The following is a 25470-nucleotide window of genomic DNA, read 5'->3' on the forward strand; positions in this document are numbered from 1 at the left end:
TTGTCCACTCGGCTAGTTCAACATTTTAGTAGAGGATTTAAAGTCTGCTATAGTTACCTGGAAGCTAAACCTTTGATCGGAGAATCCAAGTCCTCCTCCTCTCACCTCGACTGAGGCCTGGCCACTCTTCTGTCCCCTACTGGCTGTGGTCTCACACACAATCCTACAGGACAATGGAGTGTTAAAGCAGGTTGTTACTCGGAATGCAGATACAACTAGAGATACAGAAGGTAGAAGAAATCAAAGTTGTTGCATGAGAAGAACATTACCTTGAGGAGATCTCATATCTGCTGTTGATGACTGTGCAGGGGACACCAGCTATAGTGACAGAGTTCTGGATGTCTTCAGCTTTCTGTCCCAGATTAGAGCCTGAGATGGTCACCACAGTACCACCTTCTACTGGTCCAGAGACGGGCTCCATCTGCAACACAGTCATGGAGAAGTTAAGAAATGAGTCCATTTCACTGTCTGAAGACGCAAACACATGAAAAGACAATGACACAAATCAAGCCTCACAAAGTGGATGACGGGTGCTGGGCAGGACTGTTTGATCTCTTCAGTGCAGGAGTCCTGGTAACTGCATCTGGAGCGAGCTCCCCCGCACCACACACAGCCGTACTTCTGATCAGCCGTACGACAACGGCTGCAGTCTGACCGGCCCACAGAGCAGTTAAACAACGTCACTGGAACAAAAAGGATACCAGGAGTCAACAACCCAACAACAGCACAGAATCTGAATGAGATCTACATCAATAGTTCTTGTCCTTTCTAACCTACCATGAAGGTCGTCAGCACTATCAATCTGAAAGTTGTCTCTCCTCCTCACACTGATCATGGCATTGTATTCCTCCGCAAAGGCAGTATAGGCATACTGCAACAACATGACAAAATAAGTCAGTCTTAGCTGTGAACGTAATCATAGCTACCCGCATACTGCAACAACATGACAAAATAAGTCTGCCTGCATAGTTGAAATATCACTCATAAAAAAAAACATGAAACATCCTACAGATAAACACTGTTCAAATTGCAATCCCACATAGTCTGATATTGAATAGAGAGTGACCTGGTGTAGCTGACAGGTGATGAAGTAGAGAGAGGGCTGGGTGTCGTCTGGCTCCACGTATGCCTCCACCACCACTGACCGGCCCTCGATGGTCAGGACACACTCATAGTCCAGACCATCATCCTGATCACACACAGATACATGCACACGCCAATAGATGGACACAGAGACCGTATTTTACACACCACGCACCTAAAGTCAAGTAAACCATCAGCCAGAATTCCTCACCCACCTGGAAGAGGTGAAGGTGGAGTCCCACCAGAGTGATCTTCCGCTCCACATTAACAGGAAGAAGAGAGGAGCCCTCGACCTTCTCCACACACGGGCAGTCCTACTCACGTTACAGGACATACGTTAAAGGACATACGGTAAAGGACATACGTTACAGGACATACGTTACAGGACATACGTTACAGGACATACGTTACAGGACATACGTTACAGGACATACGTTACAGGACATACGTTACAGGACATACGGTAAAGGACATACGTTACAGGACATACGTTACAGGACATACGTTACAGGACATACGTTACAGGACATACGTTACAGGACATACGTTACAGGACATACACACAGGGGACATTGGACATCAAAGAAAACAATATCCTTCATCTCCAGGTGATGTCACATAAATTTCAGTCATTAAAAGGGGCGTTCTGCAGTTTCTACATCAATTTTATGACTTAGAAATTAATGATATGTACCTTTTTATTCTTGAAGAATATAATTTATAAATGCCTCATGAGCTTAATTCAACTGTCGTATCCCATCAGAACCCAAACTATAAGCTTGTTTTACTCCAATGTTTGTAAACAAAGTAAATGGAAACAAACACTATATACCCTCAAAACATGGTTAAAACTATATTTGGATGGTCCGTCCTTGCATCCATAGCTATGTTTATGAATTTGAGAGTGGTTGCATATCTCCAGCCCCAACTATCAGCTTTTTAATGAAAAAGGGACACTTTGCTATTGTTTTAAATTATAATTGCCGCTTTAAACCAGATTTACTGTTAGATCAATTAAGCAAATCCCACTTCAAAATGTTGCTCTACAGCAGGGTTCTTCAATTCTGGTCCTGGAGGGCCGAAACACTTCTGTTTTTTATTTCTACCTGGTAGTTAATTGCACTCACCTGGTGTCCCAGGTCTGAATTAGCCCCTGATTAGAAGGAGAGGATGAAAAACAGAGGTGTTTCGGAACCTCCAGGACCGGAATTGAAGAACCCTGCTCTACAGTCTAAAAGTCTATAACATGAGATTGAAGTAAAACAAAAACCACTGACAAACAAGGCGTAAACAAAAACCACTGACAAACAAGGCGTAAACAAAAACCACTGACAAACAAGGTGTAAAACAAAAACCACTGACAAACAAGGCGTAAACAAAAACCACTGACAAACAAGGTGTAAAACAAAAACCACTGACAAACAAGGCGTAAACAAAAACCACTGACAAACAAGGTGTAAAACAAAAACCACTGACAAACAAGGTGTAAACAAAAAACAACATGTTTAGTTTGAACTGAAGACAGCCATTTTGGATGGTTTGAGCTCCAAAGCATTGACAATTGACAACTTCAGTGACACACAAAACACAAAACATAATGGCGATGCTATGTTTACACACATCAGACATATAATGACATAAATAAAGAGGGTAGGAATTTGGGATCAAATTAAGAGTAACCAATTTCACACAATGCAAATGCACTTATCCGATTAAGCACATGACTTGTACTGTGTGCATCAGCTAGACTGACAGTGAAAATGAAAGCCCCCCGCCCCGCCCACTCACCGGCAGATCAAAGGAGTCAGACTGGTAGTCTGGTGAAGACTCAGACTCAAGGTCAGGTGTGAGGGTAAAGGATTGAGAGGGCTGGTTTGGGTCATCAACTCCAGAGGGCGCTGTGGCAGAGGATGTTGCAGGGTCCATCTTTGTCTCTTCCTCCCCCTTGTCCCATTTCTTAGTCCAGGGGGGTGAGGCTGTACCTTCAAAGGGGGCCAGGGGGGTATCATCCCTGTCAGAGCCAGTGGGCAGGTCCACTAACAGGGGGACACCACTAGAGGTGGTTGAGGTGGTGTCAGAGAATGAGGGCTCCATCCCAGTGAGGCCAGTGTCTGTCAGTCCAGTAGTACTACTAGGAGACACAGTCTCTGGAGCCTTGGGCCAGTCTAGCAGCTCAACCCTGGTGACTGTTGTCTTCTCTGTCTCCCCTGTTCCACCACTAGTCCTGGAGAGACTCCCGTCTCCATCTCCCTCCACTGTGGTCTCTCCAGCGATGGCCCCTGCCTGCAGACTGGTTGTCACCTCCAGTGCAGTGGTAGCCTGGGTGGCCAGTATGGTTGAAGGTGTGGTGGTGGCGATGGTTGGTGAGAGGGTGGTGGGGACTGCGGTCGGCTCGGGGGTGGTGGGGGGAGTAGCTGGGGGATTGGTCCTAACAGATACCTCTGTGGCTGGGAGTGTTGGAGCAGCCAGGACAGTATCAGATCGTTTGGTTGCTGGGGGAGTGGATGTTGGTGGTTTCAACTTGAGATAGTAACAACATGAGCAGAGAAGGGGAGAGAAAGGAGAGGAGGGAGAGGAGGAAGAGGAGGGGAGAGGAGGGGTGAGAAGGGAGAGGAGGGGAGAGAAGGGGAGAGGAGGGAGAGGAGGGGAGAGAAGGGGAGAGGAGGGAGAGGAGGGGAGAGAAGGGAGAGGAGGGGAGAGGAGGGGAGAGAAGGGGAGAGGAGGGAGAGGAGGGGAGAGAAGGGGAGAGGAGGAAGGAGAGGAGGGAGAGGAGGAAAAGGAGTGGAGAGTAGGGAGAGGAGGTAGAGAGGGAGAGGAGGGGAGAGGGGGGAGAGGAGGGAGAGGAAGGAAGAGAAGGGGAGAGGAGGGAGAGAGGGAGAGAAGGGGAGAGGAGGGAGAGGAGGGAAGTGAAGGGGAGAGGAGGGAGAGGAGGGGAGAGGAGGGGAGAGGAGGGAAGAGAAGGGGAGAGGAGGTAGAGGAGGTAGAGGATGGAGAGGAGGGAGAGGAGGGAGAGGAGGTAAAGGAGAGAGAGGACGTAGAGGAGGTAGAGGAGGTAGAGGAGGTAGAGGAGGGAGATGAGGAAGAGGAGGGAGAGGAGGGGAGAGGAGGGAGAGGAGGTAGAGGAGGTAGAGGAGGGAGAGGAGGTAGAGGAGGGGAGAGGAGGGAGAGGAGGTAGAGGAGGGAGAGGAGGGGAGAGGAGAGAGAGGAGGGAGAGGAGGTAGAGGAGGATGAGGAGGGGAGAGGAGGTAGAGGAGGTAGAGGAGTTAGATGAGGGGAGAGGAGGGAGAGGAGGTAGAGGAGGTAGAGGATGGAGAGGAAGGAGACAACGGTAAAACGAGAGGACAGGCAAGAAATATATGCAAATAAGACTGACAAAAAAAACTAAACGTTCACAACAAAAAAAGCAAACACTCAAAACGACAATACGACAAGACATGAATAAACTAACAGTTACAGTGCCTTGCAAAGTATTCATCCCCCTTGCCGTTTTTCCTATTGTGTTGCATTACAACCTGTAATTTAAATGGATTTTTATTTGGATTTCATGTAATGAACATACACAAAATAGTCAAAATTGGTGAAGTGAAATGATAAAAATAACTTGTTTCAAAAAATTCTACAAAATAAATAATGGAAAAGTGGTGCGTGCATATGTATTCACCCCCTTTGCTATGAAGCCCCTAAATAAGATCTGGTGCAGCCAATTACCTTCAGAGGTCATATAATTAGTGAAATAAAGTCCACCTGTGTGCAATCTAAGTGTCACATGATCTCAGTATATATATACACCTGTTCTGAAAGGCCCCAGAGTCTGCAACACCACTAAGCAAGGGGCACCACCAAGCAAGCGGCACCATGAAGACCAAGGAGCTCTCCAAACAGGTCAGGGACCAAGTTGTGGAGAAGTACAGATCAGGGTTGGGTTATAAAATAAAATCAGAAACTTTGAACATCCCACGGAGCACCATTAAATCCATTATTAAAAAATTGAAAGAATATGGCACCACAACAAACCTGCCAAGAGAGGGACGCCCACCAAAACTCACGGACCAGGCAAGAAGGGCATTAATCAGAGAGGCAACAAAGAGACCAAAGATAACCTTGAAGGAGCTGCATAGCTCCACAGCGGAGATTGGAGTATCTGTCCATAGGACCACTTTAAGCCGTACACTCCACAGAGCTGGGCTTTACGGAAGAGTGGCCAGAAAAAAGCCATTGCTTAAAGAAGAAAATAAACAAACACGTTTGGTGTTCGCCAAAAGGCATGTGGGAGACTCCCCAAACATATGGAAGAAGGTACTCTGGTCAGATGAGACTTTGGCCATCAAGGAAAACACTATGTCTGGCGCAAACCTCTTCATCACCCCGAGAACACCATCCCAACAGTGAAGCATGGTGGTGGCAGCATCATGCTGTGGGGATCTTTTTCATCGGCAGGGACTGGGAAACTGGTCAGAATTGAAGGAATGATGGATGGCGCTAAATACAGGGAAATTCTTGAGGGAAACCTGTTTCAGTCTTTCTGTCACGCCCTGGCTCTGGGGACTCTCGTATGTTGAGCCAGGGTGTTTATTTTGTTTAGGTTCTAGTCGTTGTCTATCTATGTTGGCCTGAGTGACTCCCAATCAGAGGCAACGAGTGTCGGCTGGTTGTCTCTGATTGGGAGCCATATTTAACTGTCTGTCTTTCACTTTGTGTTTGTGGTTTCTTGTTCTGATTTGGTTTGTGTTATACTGTAGACGTCACGTTATCGTTGTTGTTTTGATCGTGTGATCATTCTAAATAAATATATAATGTTCGCATTCAACGCTGCGCCTTGGTCTCTCCCTGACGATCGTGACAGAAGAAACCACCAAAACCAGACCAAGCAGCGTGTCCAGGAGCCATCGCTAGCAGATCTCCGTGGCAACCTCGACTGGGTCAAGCCTAGTGAGGAGCAGAGAGGGTGGACTTGGGACCAGTTGAGGAAGAGCTTCGACTGGGTCAAGCCCATTGAGGAGCTGAATGGCGGGAGTTGGAGACAGAGGAGCGAGAGTTGGGCGAGAACGATGGAGGCCTGGCCCACGGGGAGGAGAGACCCCCAGAACATTTTTAAGGGGGGGCTCACGACGTCGGGGCAGCAGGAGGCCGCGATAGAGCGGTCCAGCGGGTTGGCAGAGGAGGCCGCCAGGTTACGGGAGTCACTGGTCATCAGGGGGAAGGAGGTTGTAGAGGCACGGCGAGAGGTACTGGCGTGTGTTGCCAGTCCGGTCCGGCCTGTTCCTGATCCCCACGTAGGGCCAGTGGTGTGTGTTCCCAGTACGGTCCGGCCTGTTCCTGCCACTCCCACCAAGTCAGTGGTGCGTTTCGTCAGCCCGGCGCGGCCCGTTCCTGCTCCCCGCACCAAGTCAGTGGTGCGCGTCGTCAGCCCGGTCCGGCCCATTCCTACTCCCCGCACCAAGTCAGTGGTGCGCGTCGTCAGCCCGGTCCGGCCCATTCCTGCTCCCCGCACCAAGTCAGTGGTGCGCGTCGTCAGCCCGGTCCGGCCCATTCCTGCTCCCCGCACCAAATCAGGGGTGCGCTTCGTCAGCCCGGTCCGGCCCATTCCTGCTCCCCGCACCAAGCCAGGGGTGCGCTTCGTCAGCCCGGTCCGGCCCATTCCTGCTCCCCGCACCAAGACAGTGGTGCGCTTCGTCAGCCCGGCTCGGCCCGTTCCTGCTCCCCGCACCAAGTCAGTGGTGTGCTTCGTCAGCCCAGTCCGGCCTGTCCCTGCTCCACGCACCAAGCCTACGGTGTGCGTCGTCAGCCTGGTAAGGCCCGTTCCTCCTCCACGCACCAAGCCAGGGGTGCGCGTCGTCAGTCCAGCACAACCCGTGCCTGGGTCATGTCCGGAGCCGGATCCGCCGCCGAGGCGGAGTGCCCACCCGGTCCCTCCCCTGTTGTGGTTGGTTGGCGCGGTCGGAGTCCGCGCCTTTGGGGGGGGGGTACTGTCACGCCCTGGCTCTGGGGACTCTCGTATGTTGAGCCAGGGTGTTTATTTTGTTTAGGTTCTAGTCGTTGTCTATCTATGTTGGCCTGAGTGACTCCCAATCAGAGGCAACGAGTGTCAGCTGGTTGTCTCTGATTGGGAGCCATATTTAACTGTCTGTCTTTCACTTTGTGTTTGTGGTTTCTTGTTCTGATTTGGTTTGTGTTATACTGTAGACGTCACGTTATCGTTGTTGTTTTGATCGTGTGATCATTCTAAATAAATATATAATGTTCGCATTCAACGCTGCGCCTTGGTCTCTCCCTGACGATCGTGACACTTTCAGAGATTTGAGGCTAGGACGGAGGTTCACCATCCAGCAGGCCAATGACCCTAAGCATACTGCTAAAGCAACACTCAAGTGGTTTAAGGGGAAACATTTAAATGTATTGGAATGGCCTAGTCAAAGCCCAGACCTCAATCCAATTGAGAATCTGTGGTATGACTTAAAGATTGCTGTATACCAGCGGAACCCATCCAACTTGAAGGAGCTGAGGCAGTTTTGCCTTGAAGAATGGGCAAACATCCCAGTGGCTAGATGTGCCAAGCTTACAGAGACATACCCCAAGAGACTTGCAGCTGTAATTGCTGCAAAAGGTGGCTCTACAAAGTATTGACTTTGGCTGGGTGAATAGTTATGCACGCTCAAGTTTTCAGTTTTTTTGTCTTATTTCTTGTTTGTTTGACAATAAAAAACATTTTGCATCTTCAAAGTGGTAGGCATGTTGTGTAAATCAAATTATACAAACCCCCAAAAAATCAATTCTAATTCCAGTTTGTAAGGCAACAAAATAGGAAAAATGCCAAGGGGGGTGAATACTTCCGTAAGCCACTGTACCCCTTACCTAGGACAGTTACCAGTTTCTCTACAAAGCAAACCTGAATAGGCTGGTTAGTAGATATAGTACGTACCAGCTAGCAGTCCTGTAACTGCACTGACTGACAACCTGTAGGTGGACTTACGTGTTGGTTGTAAATTGTGACTCCCTCATCACAGGAAATGTTTGGGGTGCAGAAGTGCTGGTGAATACACCAGTTACAGCCCCAGCGGCTGCTCACACAACCTCTGCACCTGAAAACAGAGAGAAGACGGAGACAGTGAGAGGTTAACAGGGAGAAATATACAATTATATTGCGGTAAAATGTCAGCATTTTAACTCACGGCATGCGTCCAGAGAGCTGTTGGACCACGCCACAGTCAAAGAAGGTGAACTCCCAAGCAGCCACTGTCACTTTGAGGAAGCGAAGGGACAGGGGGACAGTGACTGAGTCTGAGGAGGAGAGGACAGTAGTAGGATAGTTCGCTCTGGTGATCATTGAGAATAAGAGAGGAATCATTTTGCATTTTGCTTTGTAGTGTCCTATTGGTCTCACACCAATGTCCCTCACCTTCTCCCTGGCCAATGAGAGGCAGCCTGCTGGCGTCGGGGGTAGAGCAGGTCACACCAGTGTCTGTGACGGTGGCAGGACTTTCCACATCCTGGTAGAAACATTTGTATGCTTCGCCTTCCACTAGACTTGGCAATCCCTTCACTGACACAGCAATCTGAGAGAGAGAGAGAGAGAGAGAGAGAGAGAGAGAGAGAGAGAGAGAGAGAGAGAGAGAGAGAGAGAGAGAGAGAGAGAGAGAGAGAGAGAGAGAGAGAGAGAGAGAGAGAGAGAGAGAGAGAAAGAGGGACAGACAGACAAACAGACAGGTGTCAAAGGGTATTCTTTTTTTTTTCATTTCAAGCTCAAAACAACACTGTATCTTGCACTTCTCATGTCTTACGTCTGTCTCCTCTCCACGGCTGATGTTATACAGGCTCAAGGATTGGATACTGAGACACTGCTGCTGCTGGTCAAAGCTCCACAGCCATTGGCCCTGCAGAGCCCCCCGACTGCACTGGGAACGCTGGCCACACCTGCCATCACAGGGGGACATGGGGGTGAGGGGTGGAACACAGGTCCAAAGAGAGGAAGAAATGGGAAGGTGATCATAAGTTAATGTTGACATTTTGCCTTTGCTCTTCCTATATTTTCAAGCTCTTATTAACTTGACTCTCTGTGGTATAGAATTAGAATAGTGAGTTGGTGCTTCCTCACCTGCCCTCCAGAACACACCAGCCACAGTAAGGGTCTCGGGTTGAGAGACAGGACTGACAGTCCAGGTGATCACACTCTGCCACCGGCCGCTTCTCCACCTGAAAGATTACCCACATCCCTTTCTTATGAACAGCTGTACTATACATGGACAATGAAGCTGTAGAGGTGCTATAATTGTGTTATATCATTTATAAATGCCCCCTAACCCCCCCCCCCCCCCCCCCCACACACACACACACACACACACTTTATAGTACTTGCTTTTCATGAGAAGGCCTTCTAATCTAAAAGGGAGTGTGCCAATGGCTGGTCAGACAAAATGCAAAAACACATCTGTACCTACCCTTGATCGACTTCACTGCATTCCGCCCCCCAACCATCAGCTCAAGAAAAAAAAATGGCTTGTGGCTGAATGTAGTTGATAATCCCTGCTCTATATTAGGAGAGTCAAGTAGCTAGTGATGATGTGTTTGAGCTGTGTTTTGCTGTGTGGTGTCCACTCAGACTAACCATTGTGCTGGTCATGATGTAGATGTGGGACTCCGTCTGGTCCAGGAGAAGGTCACTGCTGATGGGTGAGTTGGGCTGGATGATCATGGAGGAGTACTTCTCCACCCTACCTCCAGAGCCTAGAAAAACCTGGAGGGAAGCATAAGGTTACTGTCGTAAACTATCAATAATTTCCAAGTAGGGCTGTGGCGGTCACGAAATTTCGTCAGCCAGTGATTGTCAAGCAAATAACTGTCGGTCTCACTGTAATTGAATTGTAGTTAACATAAACACATTTAGCATTACATTTACATTTTAGTCATTTAGCAGACGCTCTTATCCAGAGCGACTTACATGAGCAATTAGGGTTAAGTGCTGCCCTGGCTTCCACACATAGCCTACAAGCCACTGATGCAGACCTTTGGAACATCTACATTTTAAAAAGTCTAATAAATCCATGTAATATAGCCTACACCTTCACAATAAATCCATTATTTATTTTAGACAGGTCTAAAGAAGCATGATATGAAGAAAATGTAGTCTATTTCAGAAGAACAGAATAGCATACTCTGAGTTGTCCTTATGTTAGGTCCTGATCTAGCTATGCCAAATGGCTGTGGGCTACACTAGCTCATTTAGCAGACATGATTTGCTTAGAATTCCCGTGGCATGATTTTATATTATTTTATAGTATGAAGAATACAATTGAACAAAACTGAATAAAATAGAAAGGTTATTTTCTCCAAACGATTTGAGGGAGTGTGCACATGCGGCTATTCTGTGGTATTATAACCAGAGAGGCGGGGCTTCCGAGGACGAGCTCGGCATCCATTGGCCTGTTGGGCGTAATTTAAGTTTGCTTCAGGTGAATAGGATTGGTCGTTGGACTCCCCATAGTATGTTGTACCTCGTTCCCTCCTTCAGGGAACAGTAGTTATATTCACAACTGTACGTTTTATATGTACTGTATGTGCTGACTGTGTACTGTACTGTACTGTACGTTTTATATGTGCTGTATGTGCAAACCCCCTGACGGTGCGGGGCCAAAATATGTCATACCTCGTTCCCTCCTTCAGGGAACCGCAGTTATATTCATAACTGTACGTTCCCTTTCAGTCGTATAACATACTATGGGGACATACTATCACGCCCCCAAGCCGGCTCAGAGGGTACCAAACTAGGGGTCCCACGGCAGGCCAAGCATACACAGGTTCCACCGTCTCCAAAAAGGGGTTACAGAAGCCTAATATTTACCCGAGAAGCCTAAACTGTCAAAGCCCAATATAGGGAACCAGAACCTACTGCAACTTGGCTATGCGCACTGACACGCTGCCACTGCAGCCCAAGTCCCAAGACCACACGGTCCCAATAACAATACTTACCTTGCAAGCCTGAAATGTCAGAACTCGTACAAGGAACCTCAAGTCCAAAACACCTGTCGTGACTTGGTAAAGCACACGCGCACGCTGCATAGCATCGGCCAGAGTCGATGAACCACGGCAGCCTGAGGGTCAAACCCACAGGAAACCTGCATTAACCTGGAAACGGTATACTCGCGTGCTGCCACGGCAGACCAAGGCTTAAACCCGCAGGGAAACTGTGATAACCCGGACAAAATGCTGCCTAACATCGATCACGGCGGCCCAAGTCCATAGACCCTACCGGTTCCAAAAAGGCTCACACCAAGACCTGAGGAGTCTGGAATGCCAGAACTCACACAAGGAACCGCAAGTCCAAAACGACAGGGCACCTGCGGTGACTTGATAATGCGCATTTGCACACTGCGTTATCGACGAACTGCGGCAGCCAAAGGCTCAAACCCAAAGGGAAACTGTGGTAACCTGAATAAATGCGCAACCTGCACTGTGCCTAACACCCACTCCTGGACCCACTCCTGGACCCACTCCCCAACACCCACTCCCTAACACCCACTCCTGGACCCACTCCTGGACCCACTCCCTAACACCCACTCCTGGACCCACTCCTGGACCCACTCCCCAACACCCACTCCCTAACACCCACTCCTGGACCCACTCCTGGACCCACTCCCTAACACCCACTCCTGGACCCACTCCCCAACACCCACTCCTGGACCCACTCCTGGACCCACTCCCCAACACCCACTCCTGGACCCACTCCTGGACCCACTCCCTAACACCCACTCCTGGACCCACTCCCCAACACCCACTCCCTAACACCCACTCCTGGACCCACTCCTGGACCCACTCCCCAACACCCACTCCCTAACACCCACTCCTGGACCCACTCCTGGACCCACTCCCTAACACCCACTCCTGGACCCACTCCCCAACACCCACTCCCTAACACCCACTCCTGGACCCACTCCCCAACATCCACTCCTGGACCCACTCCTGGACCCACTCCCCAACACCCACTCCTGGACCCACTCCTGGACCCACTCCCCAACACCCACTCCTGGACCCAGCCATAAGAACACTATGAGCCACACTGGGAGCACATACGTCCAAGCGATAAAACCTCACAAAGGTATGTGGGGAAGCCCAAATCGCTGCAGCACAGATATCACCAATCGTCATGCCCCCGAACAATGCCCAAGAAGCCGCCACACCCCTAGTGGAGTGAGCACGCCCACTGCTAGGTTACCCTTGCCCTTTGCTGTCACACGCCAGGGAGATAGCCTCCACTATCCAATTAGAAAGTGCCCTACCCCGAGCTGGATTAGGGAAAAAGCTGGTCATTAATGTAGATATCCTTGGTCCTATCCATATCTACGTGCGTAAAGCGTGCATATGACACAGGCCATGCAACCTCTGTTGTTCACTGGAAGCAAACAGAGGAGGTGAGATAGGGAACAGCTTGAAAGCCAGGGACCTGTAAGACATAGGTATAACCTTTGGAGCAAAAGCTGCATTAGGACGTAACCTCACATTGGAGTCGCCAGGCGCAAACTCCAAAGAGGAAGGGTGTACTAATAGCACTTGGAAATCCCCAACGCGCTTGGCCGACGCCAAGGCCATGAGCAGGGCAGTCTTGTAGGAAGGACCTTCAGGTCCACAGACTCCTTTGGTTCAAACGGCGGCTCACTCAATGTGGAACCGCACCACAAGAGGATGAGACCCTGGGGTAGAGCCGTCAATCCTGAGATGGCTGCCATATAAATCTTCAATGTGGAAAAAGGCCCTGCTCAAAAAGCTCTTGCAAGAACATCAAAATGTCCACCAAAAGAGCTCTGAAAAAGGAGAAACTCCTTTAACCTGACACCAACCCTCAAATGCGCGTCACTTATACAGTATGTATGCAATCCTCTCATAGAGGGTGCAGGCGCCGACTATACAGTATGTATGCGATCCTCTCATAGAGGGTGCAGGCGCCGACTATACAGTATGTATGCGATCCTCTCATAGAGGGTGAACGCGCCAACTATGCAGTCTGTGAGAGAAAAAATTAGTATTAGCATTACTTCAAGGTTAATATACAGTGGGGGAAAAAAGTATTTAGTCAGCCACCAATTGTGCAAGTTCTCCCACTTAAAAAGATGAGAGAGGCCTGTAATTTTCATCATAGGTACACGTCAACTATGACAGACAAATTGAGAAAAAAAAATCCAGAAAATCACATTGTAGGATTTTTAATGAATTTATTTGCAAATTATGGTGGAAAATAAGTATTTGGTCACCTACAAACAAGCCCGATTTCTGGCTCTCACAGACCTGTAACTTCTTCTTTAAGAGGCTCCTCTGTCCTCCACTCGTTACCTGTATTAATGGCACCTGTTTGAACTTGTTATCAGTATAAAAGACACCTGTCCACAACCTCAAACAGTCACACTCCAAACTCCACTATGGCCAAGACCAAAGAGCTGTCAAGGACACCAGAAACAAAATTGTAGACCTGCACCAGGCTGGGAAGACTGAATCTGCAATAGGTAAGCAGCTTGGTTTGAAGAAATCAACTGTGGGAGCAATTATTAGGAAATGGAAGACATACAAGACCACTGATAATCTCCCTCGATCTGGGGCTCCACGCAAGATCTCACCCCGTGGGGTCAAAATGATCACAAGAACGGTGAGCAAAAATCCCAGAACCACATGGGGGGACCTAGTGAATGACCTGCAGAGAGCTGGGACCAAAGTAACAAAGCCTACCATCAGTAACACACTATGCCGCCAGGGACTCAAATCCTGCAGTGCGAGACGTGTCCCCCTGCTTAAGCCAGTACATGTCCAGGCCCGTCTGAAGTTTGCTAGAGTGCATTTGGATGATCCAGAAGAGGATTGGGAGAAGGTCATATGGTCAAATGAAACCAAAATAGAACTTTTTGGCAAAAACTCAACTCGTTGTGTTTGGAGGACAAAGAATGCTGAGTTGCATCCAAAGAACACCATACCTACTTTGAATCATGGGGGTGGAAACATCATGCTTTGGGGCTGTTTTTCTGCAAAGGGACCAGGACGACTCATCCGTGTAAAGAAAGAATGAATGGGGCCATGTATCGTGAGATTTTGAGTGAAAACCTCCTTCCATCAGCAAGGGCATTGAAGATGAAACGTGGCTGGGTCTTTCAGCATGACAATGATCCCAAACACACCGCCCGGGCAACGAAGGAGTGGCTTCGTAAGAAGCATTTCAAGGTCCTGGAGTGGCCTAGCCAGTCTCCAGATCTCAACCCCATAGAAAATCTTTGGAGGGAGTTGAAAGTCCATGTTGCCCAGCGACAGCCCCAAAACATCACTGCTCTAGAGGAGATCTGCATGGAGGAATGGGCCAAAATACCAGCAACAGTGTGTGAAAACCTTGTGAAGACTTACAGAAAACGTTTGACCTGTGTCATTGCCAACAAAGGGTATATAACAAAGTATTGAGAAACTTTTGTTAATGACCAAATACTTATTTTCCACCATAATTTGCAAATAAATTCATTAAAAATCCTACAATGTGATTTTCTGGAAAAAAAAATCTCAATTTGTCTGTCATAGTTGACGTGTACCTATGATGAAAATTACAGGCCTCTCTCATCTTTTTAAGTGGGAGAACTTGCACAATTGGTGGCTGACTAAATACTTTTTTTCCCCACTGTAAATTATAGGTGTGTACAATCCTGTTACTCTGGTTGTGTAAGTTGCTGTTATAACATAACTCTATCTCTGTATCTAATCCACCACGGCTGTGCACATCTCGTGTTCTTACCTCCACCATCTGTACTCTGAAACTTGCATGTTCGGATACAAGGTATCTCTGTTCCGAACGAAGTCTCTCCTTATCCTCTATTCTAAGAACAAACAGTTCTTAGTACTCGCATGAGAACACAGAGGACTCTGAATATTTGCCACCTCATCCAGTAGATATCTGTTGGTTCGACACATTGAGACAGTTGTGGTGGAACCAGCCATGACTAAGCATTATTGGTCTACTATATAAGACCTCTGTTTATCTCTGTATGTCAGAGCTCTCGGCCCAACACTCAAGAGTGTGGGGTCGACCAGCCTCATTATTGCAGAGCACTCACTCTATTCATTTGTGTGTGTGGTGTGACCTGCTCCCTTATTAATACATTTTGAATAAAGTAATATCCTGATTGGTGATTGACCTTGTCTCTCCTCATTAATTAATTAGCATTTCTAAGTCATAATCACGATAGAGGGAAAACCCCTAGCTGACAAATTCAACCTTTCAGGGTCCAAACCCACAGATCCCATATCTGCGGTCGTGGGTGCCAAATTCTTCCGTGCGCCTGGGACAATAGATACCGATGACCCAGCCCAACAGGCGGATTATCTCTGGGAACCAGGGTTGTCTGGACAACGGGGAGCCACCAAAATCAACAACACACCCTCCTGATGGACCCTATCCTCGATGGCCTGAATCAGGTCCACCAGAAAAACACATAGAGCAGGGTACGGGGCCGTTCCCAATGGAGCGCTCAGATCCCTTATTGAGAAGAACAGATGACAATGCGTATTCTCGCGCTGCATAAGATCTACGTTGGCTCTGACGAACCGGTCCCATATCTGGTCCACCACCAAGGGGTGCACTCTCCACTCCATAGAGATAGGACCCCCCCTAGAAAGTAGATCTGCACCCACGTTGAAAGATCTGGGAAGATACGTCGCCCTCAGCGACAGGAAATGCGCACTGCTCCATATGAGCAGACAACAGGCCAGGTTTAGGAGAGAGAGAGAGAGACTGCGTCCCTCCCTGTATGTTGATGTAGCCACCACCGTCCTGTTGTCGGCAATAACCCAGCGCTGAAACAGACACATCAACAGAAGTCCCAGAGCCACCACAGCTATTACAGAGGCCATCAGATCCAATAACCGCAGGCACAAGAGAAAACGCACCGAGTGCCCAAGCTGAAACCGTGACAGACAGAGCCGGAATGCGACCCTCCTCTGTTGGGACAAAAACACGATTCAGAACCGAGTCCAGAGCAAGACCCAGAAACTGAATGCGCAGAGCTGGAGTCAAACAACTTTTCTTGTGATTCACTATGAACCCCAGAGACTGAATATGGGAAACCAGCAGTGTGGAGCTCCATCAGTTCCCTCAACTCTGCTACGACCAGCCAATTGTCCAGATAGGCCAATACTCTGATCAACTAGCACCGCACCGGTGCCAAAGCTGCCTCCACCACCATAGACAAGGTGCGGGCGATAGGGAGATTGGGAGGATGTATAGCACATGAAAATATGCATCCTTCAGATCTATGGACATGAACCAATTGCTGCAAATGCTGGCGAAGTGTGAGCATTTTAAACTTACAACCTTGACCATTGACGTAATGACGCCACGACAAGGAGGAGGACGCACAGCGAACTGTTGACCTTGAGGAAGTCCGCTGCGGGGGAGAAAATGCCATCAAAGGCGCATTCACCACCAATTGTTCACTCTCCACTGCCGAAACCAAAGCCAGGGATTCAGGCTCATGTCATCCGATTCCCTGAACCCTCCAGAGCCATTCAGGGATAGTAAATCATCCCCGGAGTCCTGACTCTGAACACTGCCAGAGAAACCGGAATGAGCCTCACTCGGCTGAACTCCACTCTAACCACCAATCTTCTTCACAAAGGCAGCCCGACTCCCAATGGAAGTTGAACCCAGCCGGAGACAATGGTCACACGAACTGGTCTGAGCCAAGGCCTCCTGAGCGTGTTTCCACCCCAGGAAATAGGACAGCACTCGTGAGTATCTTTAATTTTCTTTGTGAAAACCACCTAGGGCACGGTCGGAGGTTCAAACTCGGCTGGTTAGCCTTTTTGAACTTACTCTTACCACTGGCCATCTTAGTCAAGCAAGGAAGCATTGGCTACACAAGCAGAGCAGAAAGTAGTGGGTTTTTCACAAACACAAAAACCGATACCAAGGCCCAAAACTGGCAACATCTAGGGCAGAGGTTCCCAAACATATTTGGCTCACGAGTCACGACCCCATTTTGATGTCAAACAAACATTTTGCGACCCCAACATGTAAAAAAATTATAGTTATGTAATCCACAGCCAATGTTTACTTTTTTAATTGAGACTGTGACAGTCTATTACAAATCAGTCTGACAGTACTTCAATAACCCCTGTTCTATTAACCAAGTGCGATTTTATATATTTTATTTCAGAGTTTCTCTCACGACCCCAGGCGGGGCTTTCGAGGGCGGGCTCGGCATCCATTGGCCCGTTGGCCGTGATATCCGTTTGCTTCAGGTGATTAGAATTGGTCGTTGACTCCCCATAGTATGTTATACAGAGTGACCGACTGAAAGGCAACTGAAAAACAAAAGTTACATTTTTGGCTAGAATATGTGGCTAAAAGCAAATTAAAGGTGCATTTGTACTGTCTGCAGGATTCTATTGTAAAGAGAACAGTTAATTTGATTGTCAGTCAGTAAATCTAATCTGGAGGATACCAAGACACCTTTTCCTAAGTGAATCATAAGCCCTCAAACTCTCAAGTTACCTGAGTTTAATGAGATTAGCATAGATTTGATGATGGCCTCCATTAACCTCCAGTGATCACAGTGCTGTAAGTAGGAATCTCTTTGGTTTGTCAAGTGGACTCTCAGAACATCTTAGCGAGCTGACACAATGGTTTAGAAACCTGCAGGTGGTACCCACATTGTGTGTGTGTGTGTATATGTGTGTGTGTGTGTGTGCATGTGTGTTCACACATGCATTTGCACATGTGTGTGTGTCTGAATGCTGGTTGTGGAATTTGGTGTACAGCGATGAGATATTCCCTTTAAAATGGGTAACTTCAGTGGGCTATATGCTGAGGGACTCAAAGCCCTCTGTCCTGTTCTGTCTGGGGCTGAGGAGAGGAGGGCTGAAGGAGGAGGGCTGAGGAGAGGAGGGCTGAGGAGAGGAGGGCTGAGGAGAGGAGGGCTGAGGAGGAGGGCTGAGGAGAGGAGGGCTGAGGAGGAGGGCTGAAGGAGGAGGGCTGAGGAGAGGAGGGCTGAAGGAGGAGGGCTGAAGGAGGAGGGCTGAGGAGAGGAGGGCTGAAGGAGGAGGGCTGAGGAGAGGAGGGCTGAGGAGAGGAGGGCTGAGGAGGAGGGCTGAGGAGAGGAGGGCTGTGATGGAGGAGGGCTGAAGGAGGAGGGCTGAGGAGAGGAGGGCTGAGGAGAGGAGGGCTGAAGGAGGAGGGCTGAGGAGAGGAGGGCTGAAGGAGGAGGGCTGAGGAGGAGGGCTGAGGAGAGGAGGGCTGAAGGAGGAGGGCTGAGGGTGGAGGGCTGAGGAAGGCTGAGGGGAGGAGGGCTGAGGAGAGGAGGGCTGAGGAGGGCTCCCCCACCTCCCCCTGGCCCTGGCTATGGCTTTAACAACGCTTTTAGACGATGTGCAGCTCCATTTGAGTAGAAGTATGTCTGAAACACTGCTATCTTGATCTAAATCTCATGTATTAACTGAAACATGCATCATGACCTACTGTAACTTGGCATACCTTGTGCAAATTCCCTTTAGAGTCTCCTAAAAAGGCAATTGTGTGCCCTGCCCTCACACTGACAGCCACAGCAGTGAGACGGGCGGACGGGCTGTCCAATACCGCCTCAGCTTCTATGGGTACCCTGCTGGCCATTGGACTGGGGGTGTGGTCAGAGCCACAGGGATAAGCCTTCAGGGTGTTCTGGAACACAGAGAACAAACAATACACTTCTCTCAGAGAATGTTCCGTTCACATTATCACTGGAACCTGGTTAGTCATTCAACAGTATTACTTCCATTCAGAAATATTCCTTTCACACCATTGACTCACAGTCTAACCAATCCTCTTAGTTTTTATAAGAGGATTAATATTAGATTAGATTGGAAGCATACCAAGGTTGCAATCTTGCTCCTTTGATTTTGGTAACACCCTTAAATCCCTACCAATAAGTATTCAGCTCAACTCCAGTAAATTGGGATGTATTTTGTTCCAGGGCTTGTTTCCTTTAAAGCGCATTGTTTACCAAATTAACTTTCTGTTCCAATCCATCTGTCCGTCTTGTTGGACTTCAAAGCGCTCCTCCCCATCCTTGTCAGCCTTCATTTAACAGTCCGATAGCTGAGTCGGGACAGTTTGTTTTATTAAAATGCCCCGGGCTACAGGGCAAGCAGGCTTGATGAGCTCCGGGCTCCGGGCCCAGACTGGAGGCTGGAGGTCATCCCGGGTTCATAAGCCTGCGTGGCTACTTCACTCCCAGGCATCAGGGATCTCTTGGCTGTTTGACACAGGGCTCGTTAAGGCTCTTCATGAATCATTGGCCTTCCTCTCTCTACGGCTGTTCTGCTTTAAGCATGGATCTAGTCCAATAAGCATTACATCGGCCAAGGTAGAGAACAAGTGGGATTGAACTAGATTATAAGGCATTCCATTGGTAGTACCCTGACCTTAGGAAAAACAAGGCAAATGCATGGCATTGAGCAGTGGAGAACTACATTGACATTTCTTTCATTCTGATGAAACAGAGGAATCATGTGAAAGGTTTACAACATCTGCTCCCCTGAATACCTTACCGTGGGTAAGTTGGCACAGCTGGACTTGACCTCGTACTCGATGTAGGCCACCTCCCCTCCTCCCTCCACCCGGCCATCCAGCGTGTAACACATGTCTCGTGTGGAATCGATGTGTCTGTCCAGCTCGTCCAGGGGGTACACACACAGAGCCGAGTCGTCTGAGGGCCCGTTGGAGAAGCTGGCCCGGGTGGAGAAGACCCCGAGCAGAGCCTCCCCTTCTCTGCCGCCCCCCTGACCCACCTGGGCCGCCTGCAGGAGGTTGTAGTTCCTCTCTGGGGAGGAGGTATAGGAGGAGTGACACACCAGGGGTACCTCTACATAGGAGTAGTAGGAGGTGTCATCCAGACACACACGGGCAGCATACGTACGGTATTCCCGCGACACAGCCTTAATGTCACGGCGATAGAACAAGAAGTACACATGCCCACGGCGAGCGAAGGCAGCTACAAAATGGTGGTCGTACTCCGAGAGCCTTCCCGCCACGGCCAGCTTGGCAGTCTCGTCGTATGAGAACACAGGCTCATGGGCCAGATGCCGTGTGGAGATGGGCGGATGGCTGCTTGTGTAACCACGGCCCACGTAGAGCACGGCCCGCTCCCCGCCTCGGGGCCCAACCACCAGCCCCACCGTGGACACCCCCGGGTCGTTGGCCGCCACGTACTGGGTGTCCACCGGCCTCTCTGTGGAGAACAGCACCTCCTTCACAGAGGCAAGGCTGCGCTTCTGGCAGGTGCCCTGGTGGACGTTACCACAGGTGATGAGCTCCATGGCTGAGGGGTCCACCAGGAGCAGCTTGTTGTGGTTGGAGGTGCGCCGGGCCTGGGGGCAGTTGGCCTCGGTGACAGGGGGAAGACACTCCTTACTATCAGTCACTGGGCCGGTCCCCTCCTCCTGCTCCAGACGTAGGCCGTCCAGCCCGACCAGTTGGAAGAGGTGGTCCCTGGCCCCCACGTAGACTGTGCCCACAGAGGGGTCTGGGTGCAGGACCAGGTGCTCAAAGGAAGTATCATTTCTGGAGAAGCGGGGATAAGTGCGGACAGCGAGGGAGCATGAGGTGGTGACCAGGAGGAAGACGAGCAGAGTTGAGATCAGAGACATACCAAGTGGCATAGCAAATATTCTGCAAAGAAAATAAAAACAGTTTTTAAAAACAGTTGTTAAAAAATGCTCAACATCAAGTTTGTTATACAAACATATTAATATATATTTATACAATGTCTAACCATTTGTTTCTGACATTAAACTCAAGTCTCCTCCTCATCCACCAACATAACCACTCCACCTGTAGAGAAAAGAAAACATGAAAATATTATTACAATCTAATATCACCCAATAATCCAGCAGGAGTTACATTGGTTGGATCATGTTCATGAACCTGCCATGTGAAACATTTTAATAAGGGGATACAGCCCATTCTCCATTGTCACTCGTCACCTCACTACCCCAGTGTATCAATGGGCCAGTGAATCAATGGGCCAGTGTATCAATGGGCCAGTTGGCCAGTGGGAGTCCTCCAGTACAGCTGAAACCCCAGCTCTCCCCCGTCCCCTCACGAAGGACCACAGTATGTGACTGTAGCCAGTGACATGAGGATGGGGCATAAGAGGGTGAGGAGGGCCCTAGCTGGTGGTCCTGGAGTGCTCTGATACACTAGGTGTGTCTCAGTCAGACCCTTCGTTACTTCTTCATGATAAGAGGTCTGTTACTTCTTGGACAGTAACCTCCAGGACCACTGCAACAGGGGGGTGGTCACGTCTTGGACAGTAACCTCCACACCCACTGCCACACGGGATGGAGGAAAGAAATCACCAAGAGGTTGAAGTAGTCCATGAAATATACATCAAACATACAATTCCATGTGCATCATGTTTTATTGAGTCAAACCTACAGGTAAATGCCAAAATAAAGGAAACACCAACATAAAGTGTCTTAATAGGGTGTTGGGCCACCACAAGTCAGAACAGCTTCAATGCACCTTGTCATGTCTGGAACTGGAGAAATTCCATCATTTGGTGTTTTGTTGATGGTGCTAGAAAACGCTGTCTCAGGGGCTGCTCCATAATCTCCCATAAGTGTTGAATTGGGTTGAGATCTGGTGACTGAGGCAGCCATGGCATATGGTTTACATCATTTTCATGCTCATCAAACCATTCAGTGACCACTGGTGCCCTGTGGATGGGGGCATTGTCATCCTATGGGGGCATAACCATGGTAGCCAAAATAATGGCCTGCCCAGTATTTTTATACATGACCCTAAGCATGATGGGATGTTAATTGCTTAATTCACTTAGGAACCACACCTGCCTGGAAGCACCTGCTTTCAATATACTTTGTGTCTGGGCCTCCCGAGTGGCGCAATGGTCTAAAGTACTGCATCGTAGTGCTAGCTGTGCCACCAGAGATCCTGGTTCGAATCCAGGCTCTGTCGCAGCTGGCTGCGCCTGGGAGACCCATGGGGCGGCGCACAATTGGCCCAGCGTTGTCCAGGTTAGGGGAGGGTTTGGCTGGCAGGGATGTTCTTGTCCCATTGCACACTAGTGACTCGTGTGGTGGGTGCAGTGCACGCTGATACGGTCGCCAGGTGTACGGTGTTTCCATCAATACCTTTGTCAGATAACACTGATTAAAAAAAAAAATTATGCTCTGACAGAACAACTCAAAAACTTCCCAGCTTATGCTCTCCAAATGGATGTTAGCTGTGAGGGCCGAGATGCCCAGGCATTGACTTCTGTTCGCTATACATGTCGGGGGATGCTATTCATGAGGACATAATGTTCTGTCTCATGATTCCCGAGCATGAAACGGCATAGTGTGTGCTGCGTGGCTATATAGACGGAAAACAGATTCCATATGGGATCGAATGGTGGGCTTTTGCACAGATGGGGCTCCATCTATGGCGGGACGGCAGGCAGGCCTCTGCACTCTAGTTATGAAAGTGTCTCCCTCTGCCATATGGACGCATTGTATGATACAACGAGAGCAACTGGCGGCAAAAGAGCTGACCACAGAACTCTGAGATATACTGCAGCAGGTCACTTCTATTGTAAACTACATCAAACCACATCCACTGCGCGCACGCCTGTTCGCAAAACTATGTGGAGATATGGGATCAGAGCATGACAATGTTCTATTTCACCCCGAGGCTTGGTGGTTATTGAGGGGGAGTGCTGGAAAGATTTTTCGCATTGCGAGAGGAACTGTTGTCATTCACAATGGATGTAAAAAAAACAAAAAAAAACAAAAAAAAACAGACTTGGTTGACTTTCTGTGTAATTAAAACAAATTAACAGAAAACAGCATCAGTAAGTGTCCCACACGAGTGATAACTGCTCACCTCCAACGCTTGGAATAGCACTTTGGGACCTACTTCCCAATCCGTTTGACTGTGATCCTGGCTCAGTTGACATGCCGGTAAGTGAAATCAAACAGCTGATCGAGCTGTCATGTGATCGAATGCGGCAGACAAAGCATTCACGGGTCACTACAGAGGAGTTTTGGTTTCTGACTGAAAGGGAAGACCCTGCCGTCTCCCTCTGAGCATTAATGCCGCGTTCAAAACAACTGGGGACTCGTAACTCGGAAATCTCAGGCTTCCGACTTCAGTGCGTTCAAAACAACTGGGAACTCTGAAAGAAACAAGGCACTGCATCACCGGGCTTGAGGCATCACTACAGACCCGGGTTCGATTCCAGGCTGTGTCACAGCCGGCCGTGACCGGGAGACCCATGAGGAGGAGCGACAATTGTCCCAGTGTCGTCCGGGTTAAGGGAGGGTTTTGCCGGCTGGGATTTCCTTGTCCCATTGCGCTCTAGCGACTCCTTGTGGCGGGCCGGGCGCCTGCAAGCTGACTTCGGTGTTTCCTACGTCACATTGGTGCGGCTGGCTTCCGAGTTAAGCGTCGGTGGATTGTGGAGGCCAGGTCATCTGATGCAGCACTCCATCACTCTCCTTCTTGGTCCTTCTTAACCAGATGGGATGGCGTATCGCTGCAGAATGCTGTGGTAGCCATGCTGGTTAAGTGTGCCTTGAATTCTAAATAAATCACAGACTGTCACCAGCAAAGCACCCCCACACCATAACACCTCCTCCTCCATGCTTCACGGTGGGAACAACACATGCAGAGATCATCTGTTCACCCACACCGCGTCTCACAAAGCCACGGCGGTTGGAACCAAAAATCTCACATTTGGACTCCAGACCAAAGGACAACTTTCCACCGGTCTAATGTCCATTGCTCGTGTTTCTTGGCACAAGCAAGTCTCTTCTTCTTATTGATGTCCTTTAGTAGAGGTTTCTTTGCAGCAATTCGACCATGAAGGCCTGATTCACACAGTCTCCTCTGAACATCTGATGTTGAGATGTGTCTGTTACTTGAACTCTGTGAAGCATTTATTTGGGCTGCAATTTCTGAGGCTGGTAACATAATGAACTTATCCTCTGCAGCAGAGTTAACTCTGGGTCTTCCATTCCTGTGGCGGTCCTCATGAGAGCCAGTTTCATCATAGTGCTTGATGGTTTTTGCGACTGCACTTGAAGAAACTTTCAAAGTTCTTGAAATGTTCAGTATTGACTGACCTTCATGTCTTAAAGTAATGATGGACTGTTGTTTGTCTTTGCTTATTTGTGCTGTTCTTGCCATAATATGGACTTGGTCTTTTATCAAATAGGGCTATCTTCTGTATACCCCCCCACCTTGTCACAACACAACTGATTGGCTCAAATGCATTAAGAAGGAAATAAATTCCACAAATTAACTTTTAACAAGGCACACCTGTTAATTGAAATGCATTCCAGGTGACTATCTCATAAAGCTGGTTGAGAGAATGCCAAGAGTGTGTAAAGCTGTCATCAAGGCAAAGGGTGGCTATTTGAAGAATCTCAAATATAAAATATATTTTGATTTGATTAACACTTTTTTGGTTACTACATGATTCCATATGTGTTATTTCATAGTTTTGATGTCTTCACTATTATTTTACAATGTAGAAAATAGTACAAATAAAGAAAAACTCTTGAATTAGTAGGTGTGTCCAAACTTTTGACTGGTAGTGTATATATAAAAAAAGATAATTTACGTCATGATTTGACATCAGAGTTTCCAGTTGTCTTTAAAGCACCATAAAACTCAGTGTAGGCTCCCCTTCGCCAGCTCATACCAGTGTGAAGCTGGATTCAGTGCTCTCGTCTGCATTAAAACTAAATATCGATTCTGGTTGGATGTGACAGCAGAAATGAAGTGCGCACTGTCGACCACGCCCCCTGACTTTGAGAAGCTCCAACGTAACATGCATCAAAAACACACATCTCATTATTGGTGTTGAGATAAGAGACATTATGTCAGACAAATTTGCAATTGACTGTCATAGCCCTAAATAAAAAAGTAAACATTGGCTGTTAATTACATATTTTGTTTCACATGGTTGGGGTCACAAGAATTTTCAGTTATCAAAATGGGGTCGTGGGCCAAAGAAGTTTGGGAACCCCTGGTCTAGACCTAGTGGCCCGTGATACACAGCTGCACTGTGAGGCCTGGGAAGATTAGAGAACACAGCCATGCTCTGCTGTCCTCACCTGCTCTTTGACCGGCTGATGTCCCACTGTCAATATTTTTAGTGCAGAGGGAAAAATCGTCATGGGAACTTCCTCTTAGTAACAGGAGTAGCAGCGTAGGATAGGACTGGGAAAACAATACTAATCATTCCTTTGTACCAACATAAAAAGGAGCCTCATTTCCAATGTCTGCCAACCGCCCAAATTGTAATAAGAATGTAGCACTTTATTGTTACTACTACTACTGCTACGGTACAGTTTGTAATGATCAAACATAATAACATGGGAGGAGAGGGGCTC

General features: G+C 48.5%; 1 protein-coding gene across 1 annotated transcript in view; it reads right to left on the reverse strand.

The window, feature by feature from the left end:
• Positions 1 to 20730, reverse strand: part of LOC311147881 (plexin-B1-like) — a gene marked incomplete at both ends in the record, with an annotated part of 33013 nt that extends 12283 nt beyond the window's left edge. The window contains 15 exons of the mRNA XM_084184708.1: positions 58 to 163; positions 270 to 421; positions 517 to 683; positions 778 to 871; positions 1067 to 1189; positions 1299 to 1397; positions 2872 to 3603; positions 8054 to 8162; positions 8253 to 8361; positions 8480 to 8636; positions 8862 to 8994; positions 9176 to 9273; positions 9686 to 9814; positions 18569 to 18751; positions 19621 to 20730. Of these exons, the coding sequence (XP_084040834.1) occupies positions 58 to 163; positions 270 to 421; positions 517 to 683; positions 778 to 871; positions 1067 to 1189; positions 1299 to 1397; positions 2872 to 3603; positions 8054 to 8162; positions 8253 to 8361; positions 8480 to 8636; positions 8862 to 8994; positions 9176 to 9273; positions 9686 to 9814; positions 18569 to 18751; positions 19621 to 20730 (3501 nt within the window). The remainder of the gene's footprint in view (positions 1 to 57; positions 164 to 269; positions 422 to 516; positions 684 to 777; positions 872 to 1066; positions 1190 to 1298; positions 1398 to 2871; positions 3604 to 8053; positions 8163 to 8252; positions 8362 to 8479; positions 8637 to 8861; positions 8995 to 9175; positions 9274 to 9685; positions 9815 to 18568; positions 18752 to 19620) is intronic.
• Between the last annotated feature and the right edge of the window lie 4740 nt (positions 20731 to 25470).

The sequence above is a fragment of the Coregonus lavaretus genome (genome assembly GCF_964263955.1).
Source record: "Coregonus lavaretus genome assembly, chromosome: 20".
In the NCBI taxonomy this organism is placed as follows: domain Eukaryota; kingdom Metazoa; phylum Chordata; class Actinopteri; order Salmoniformes; family Salmonidae; genus Coregonus; species Coregonus lavaretus.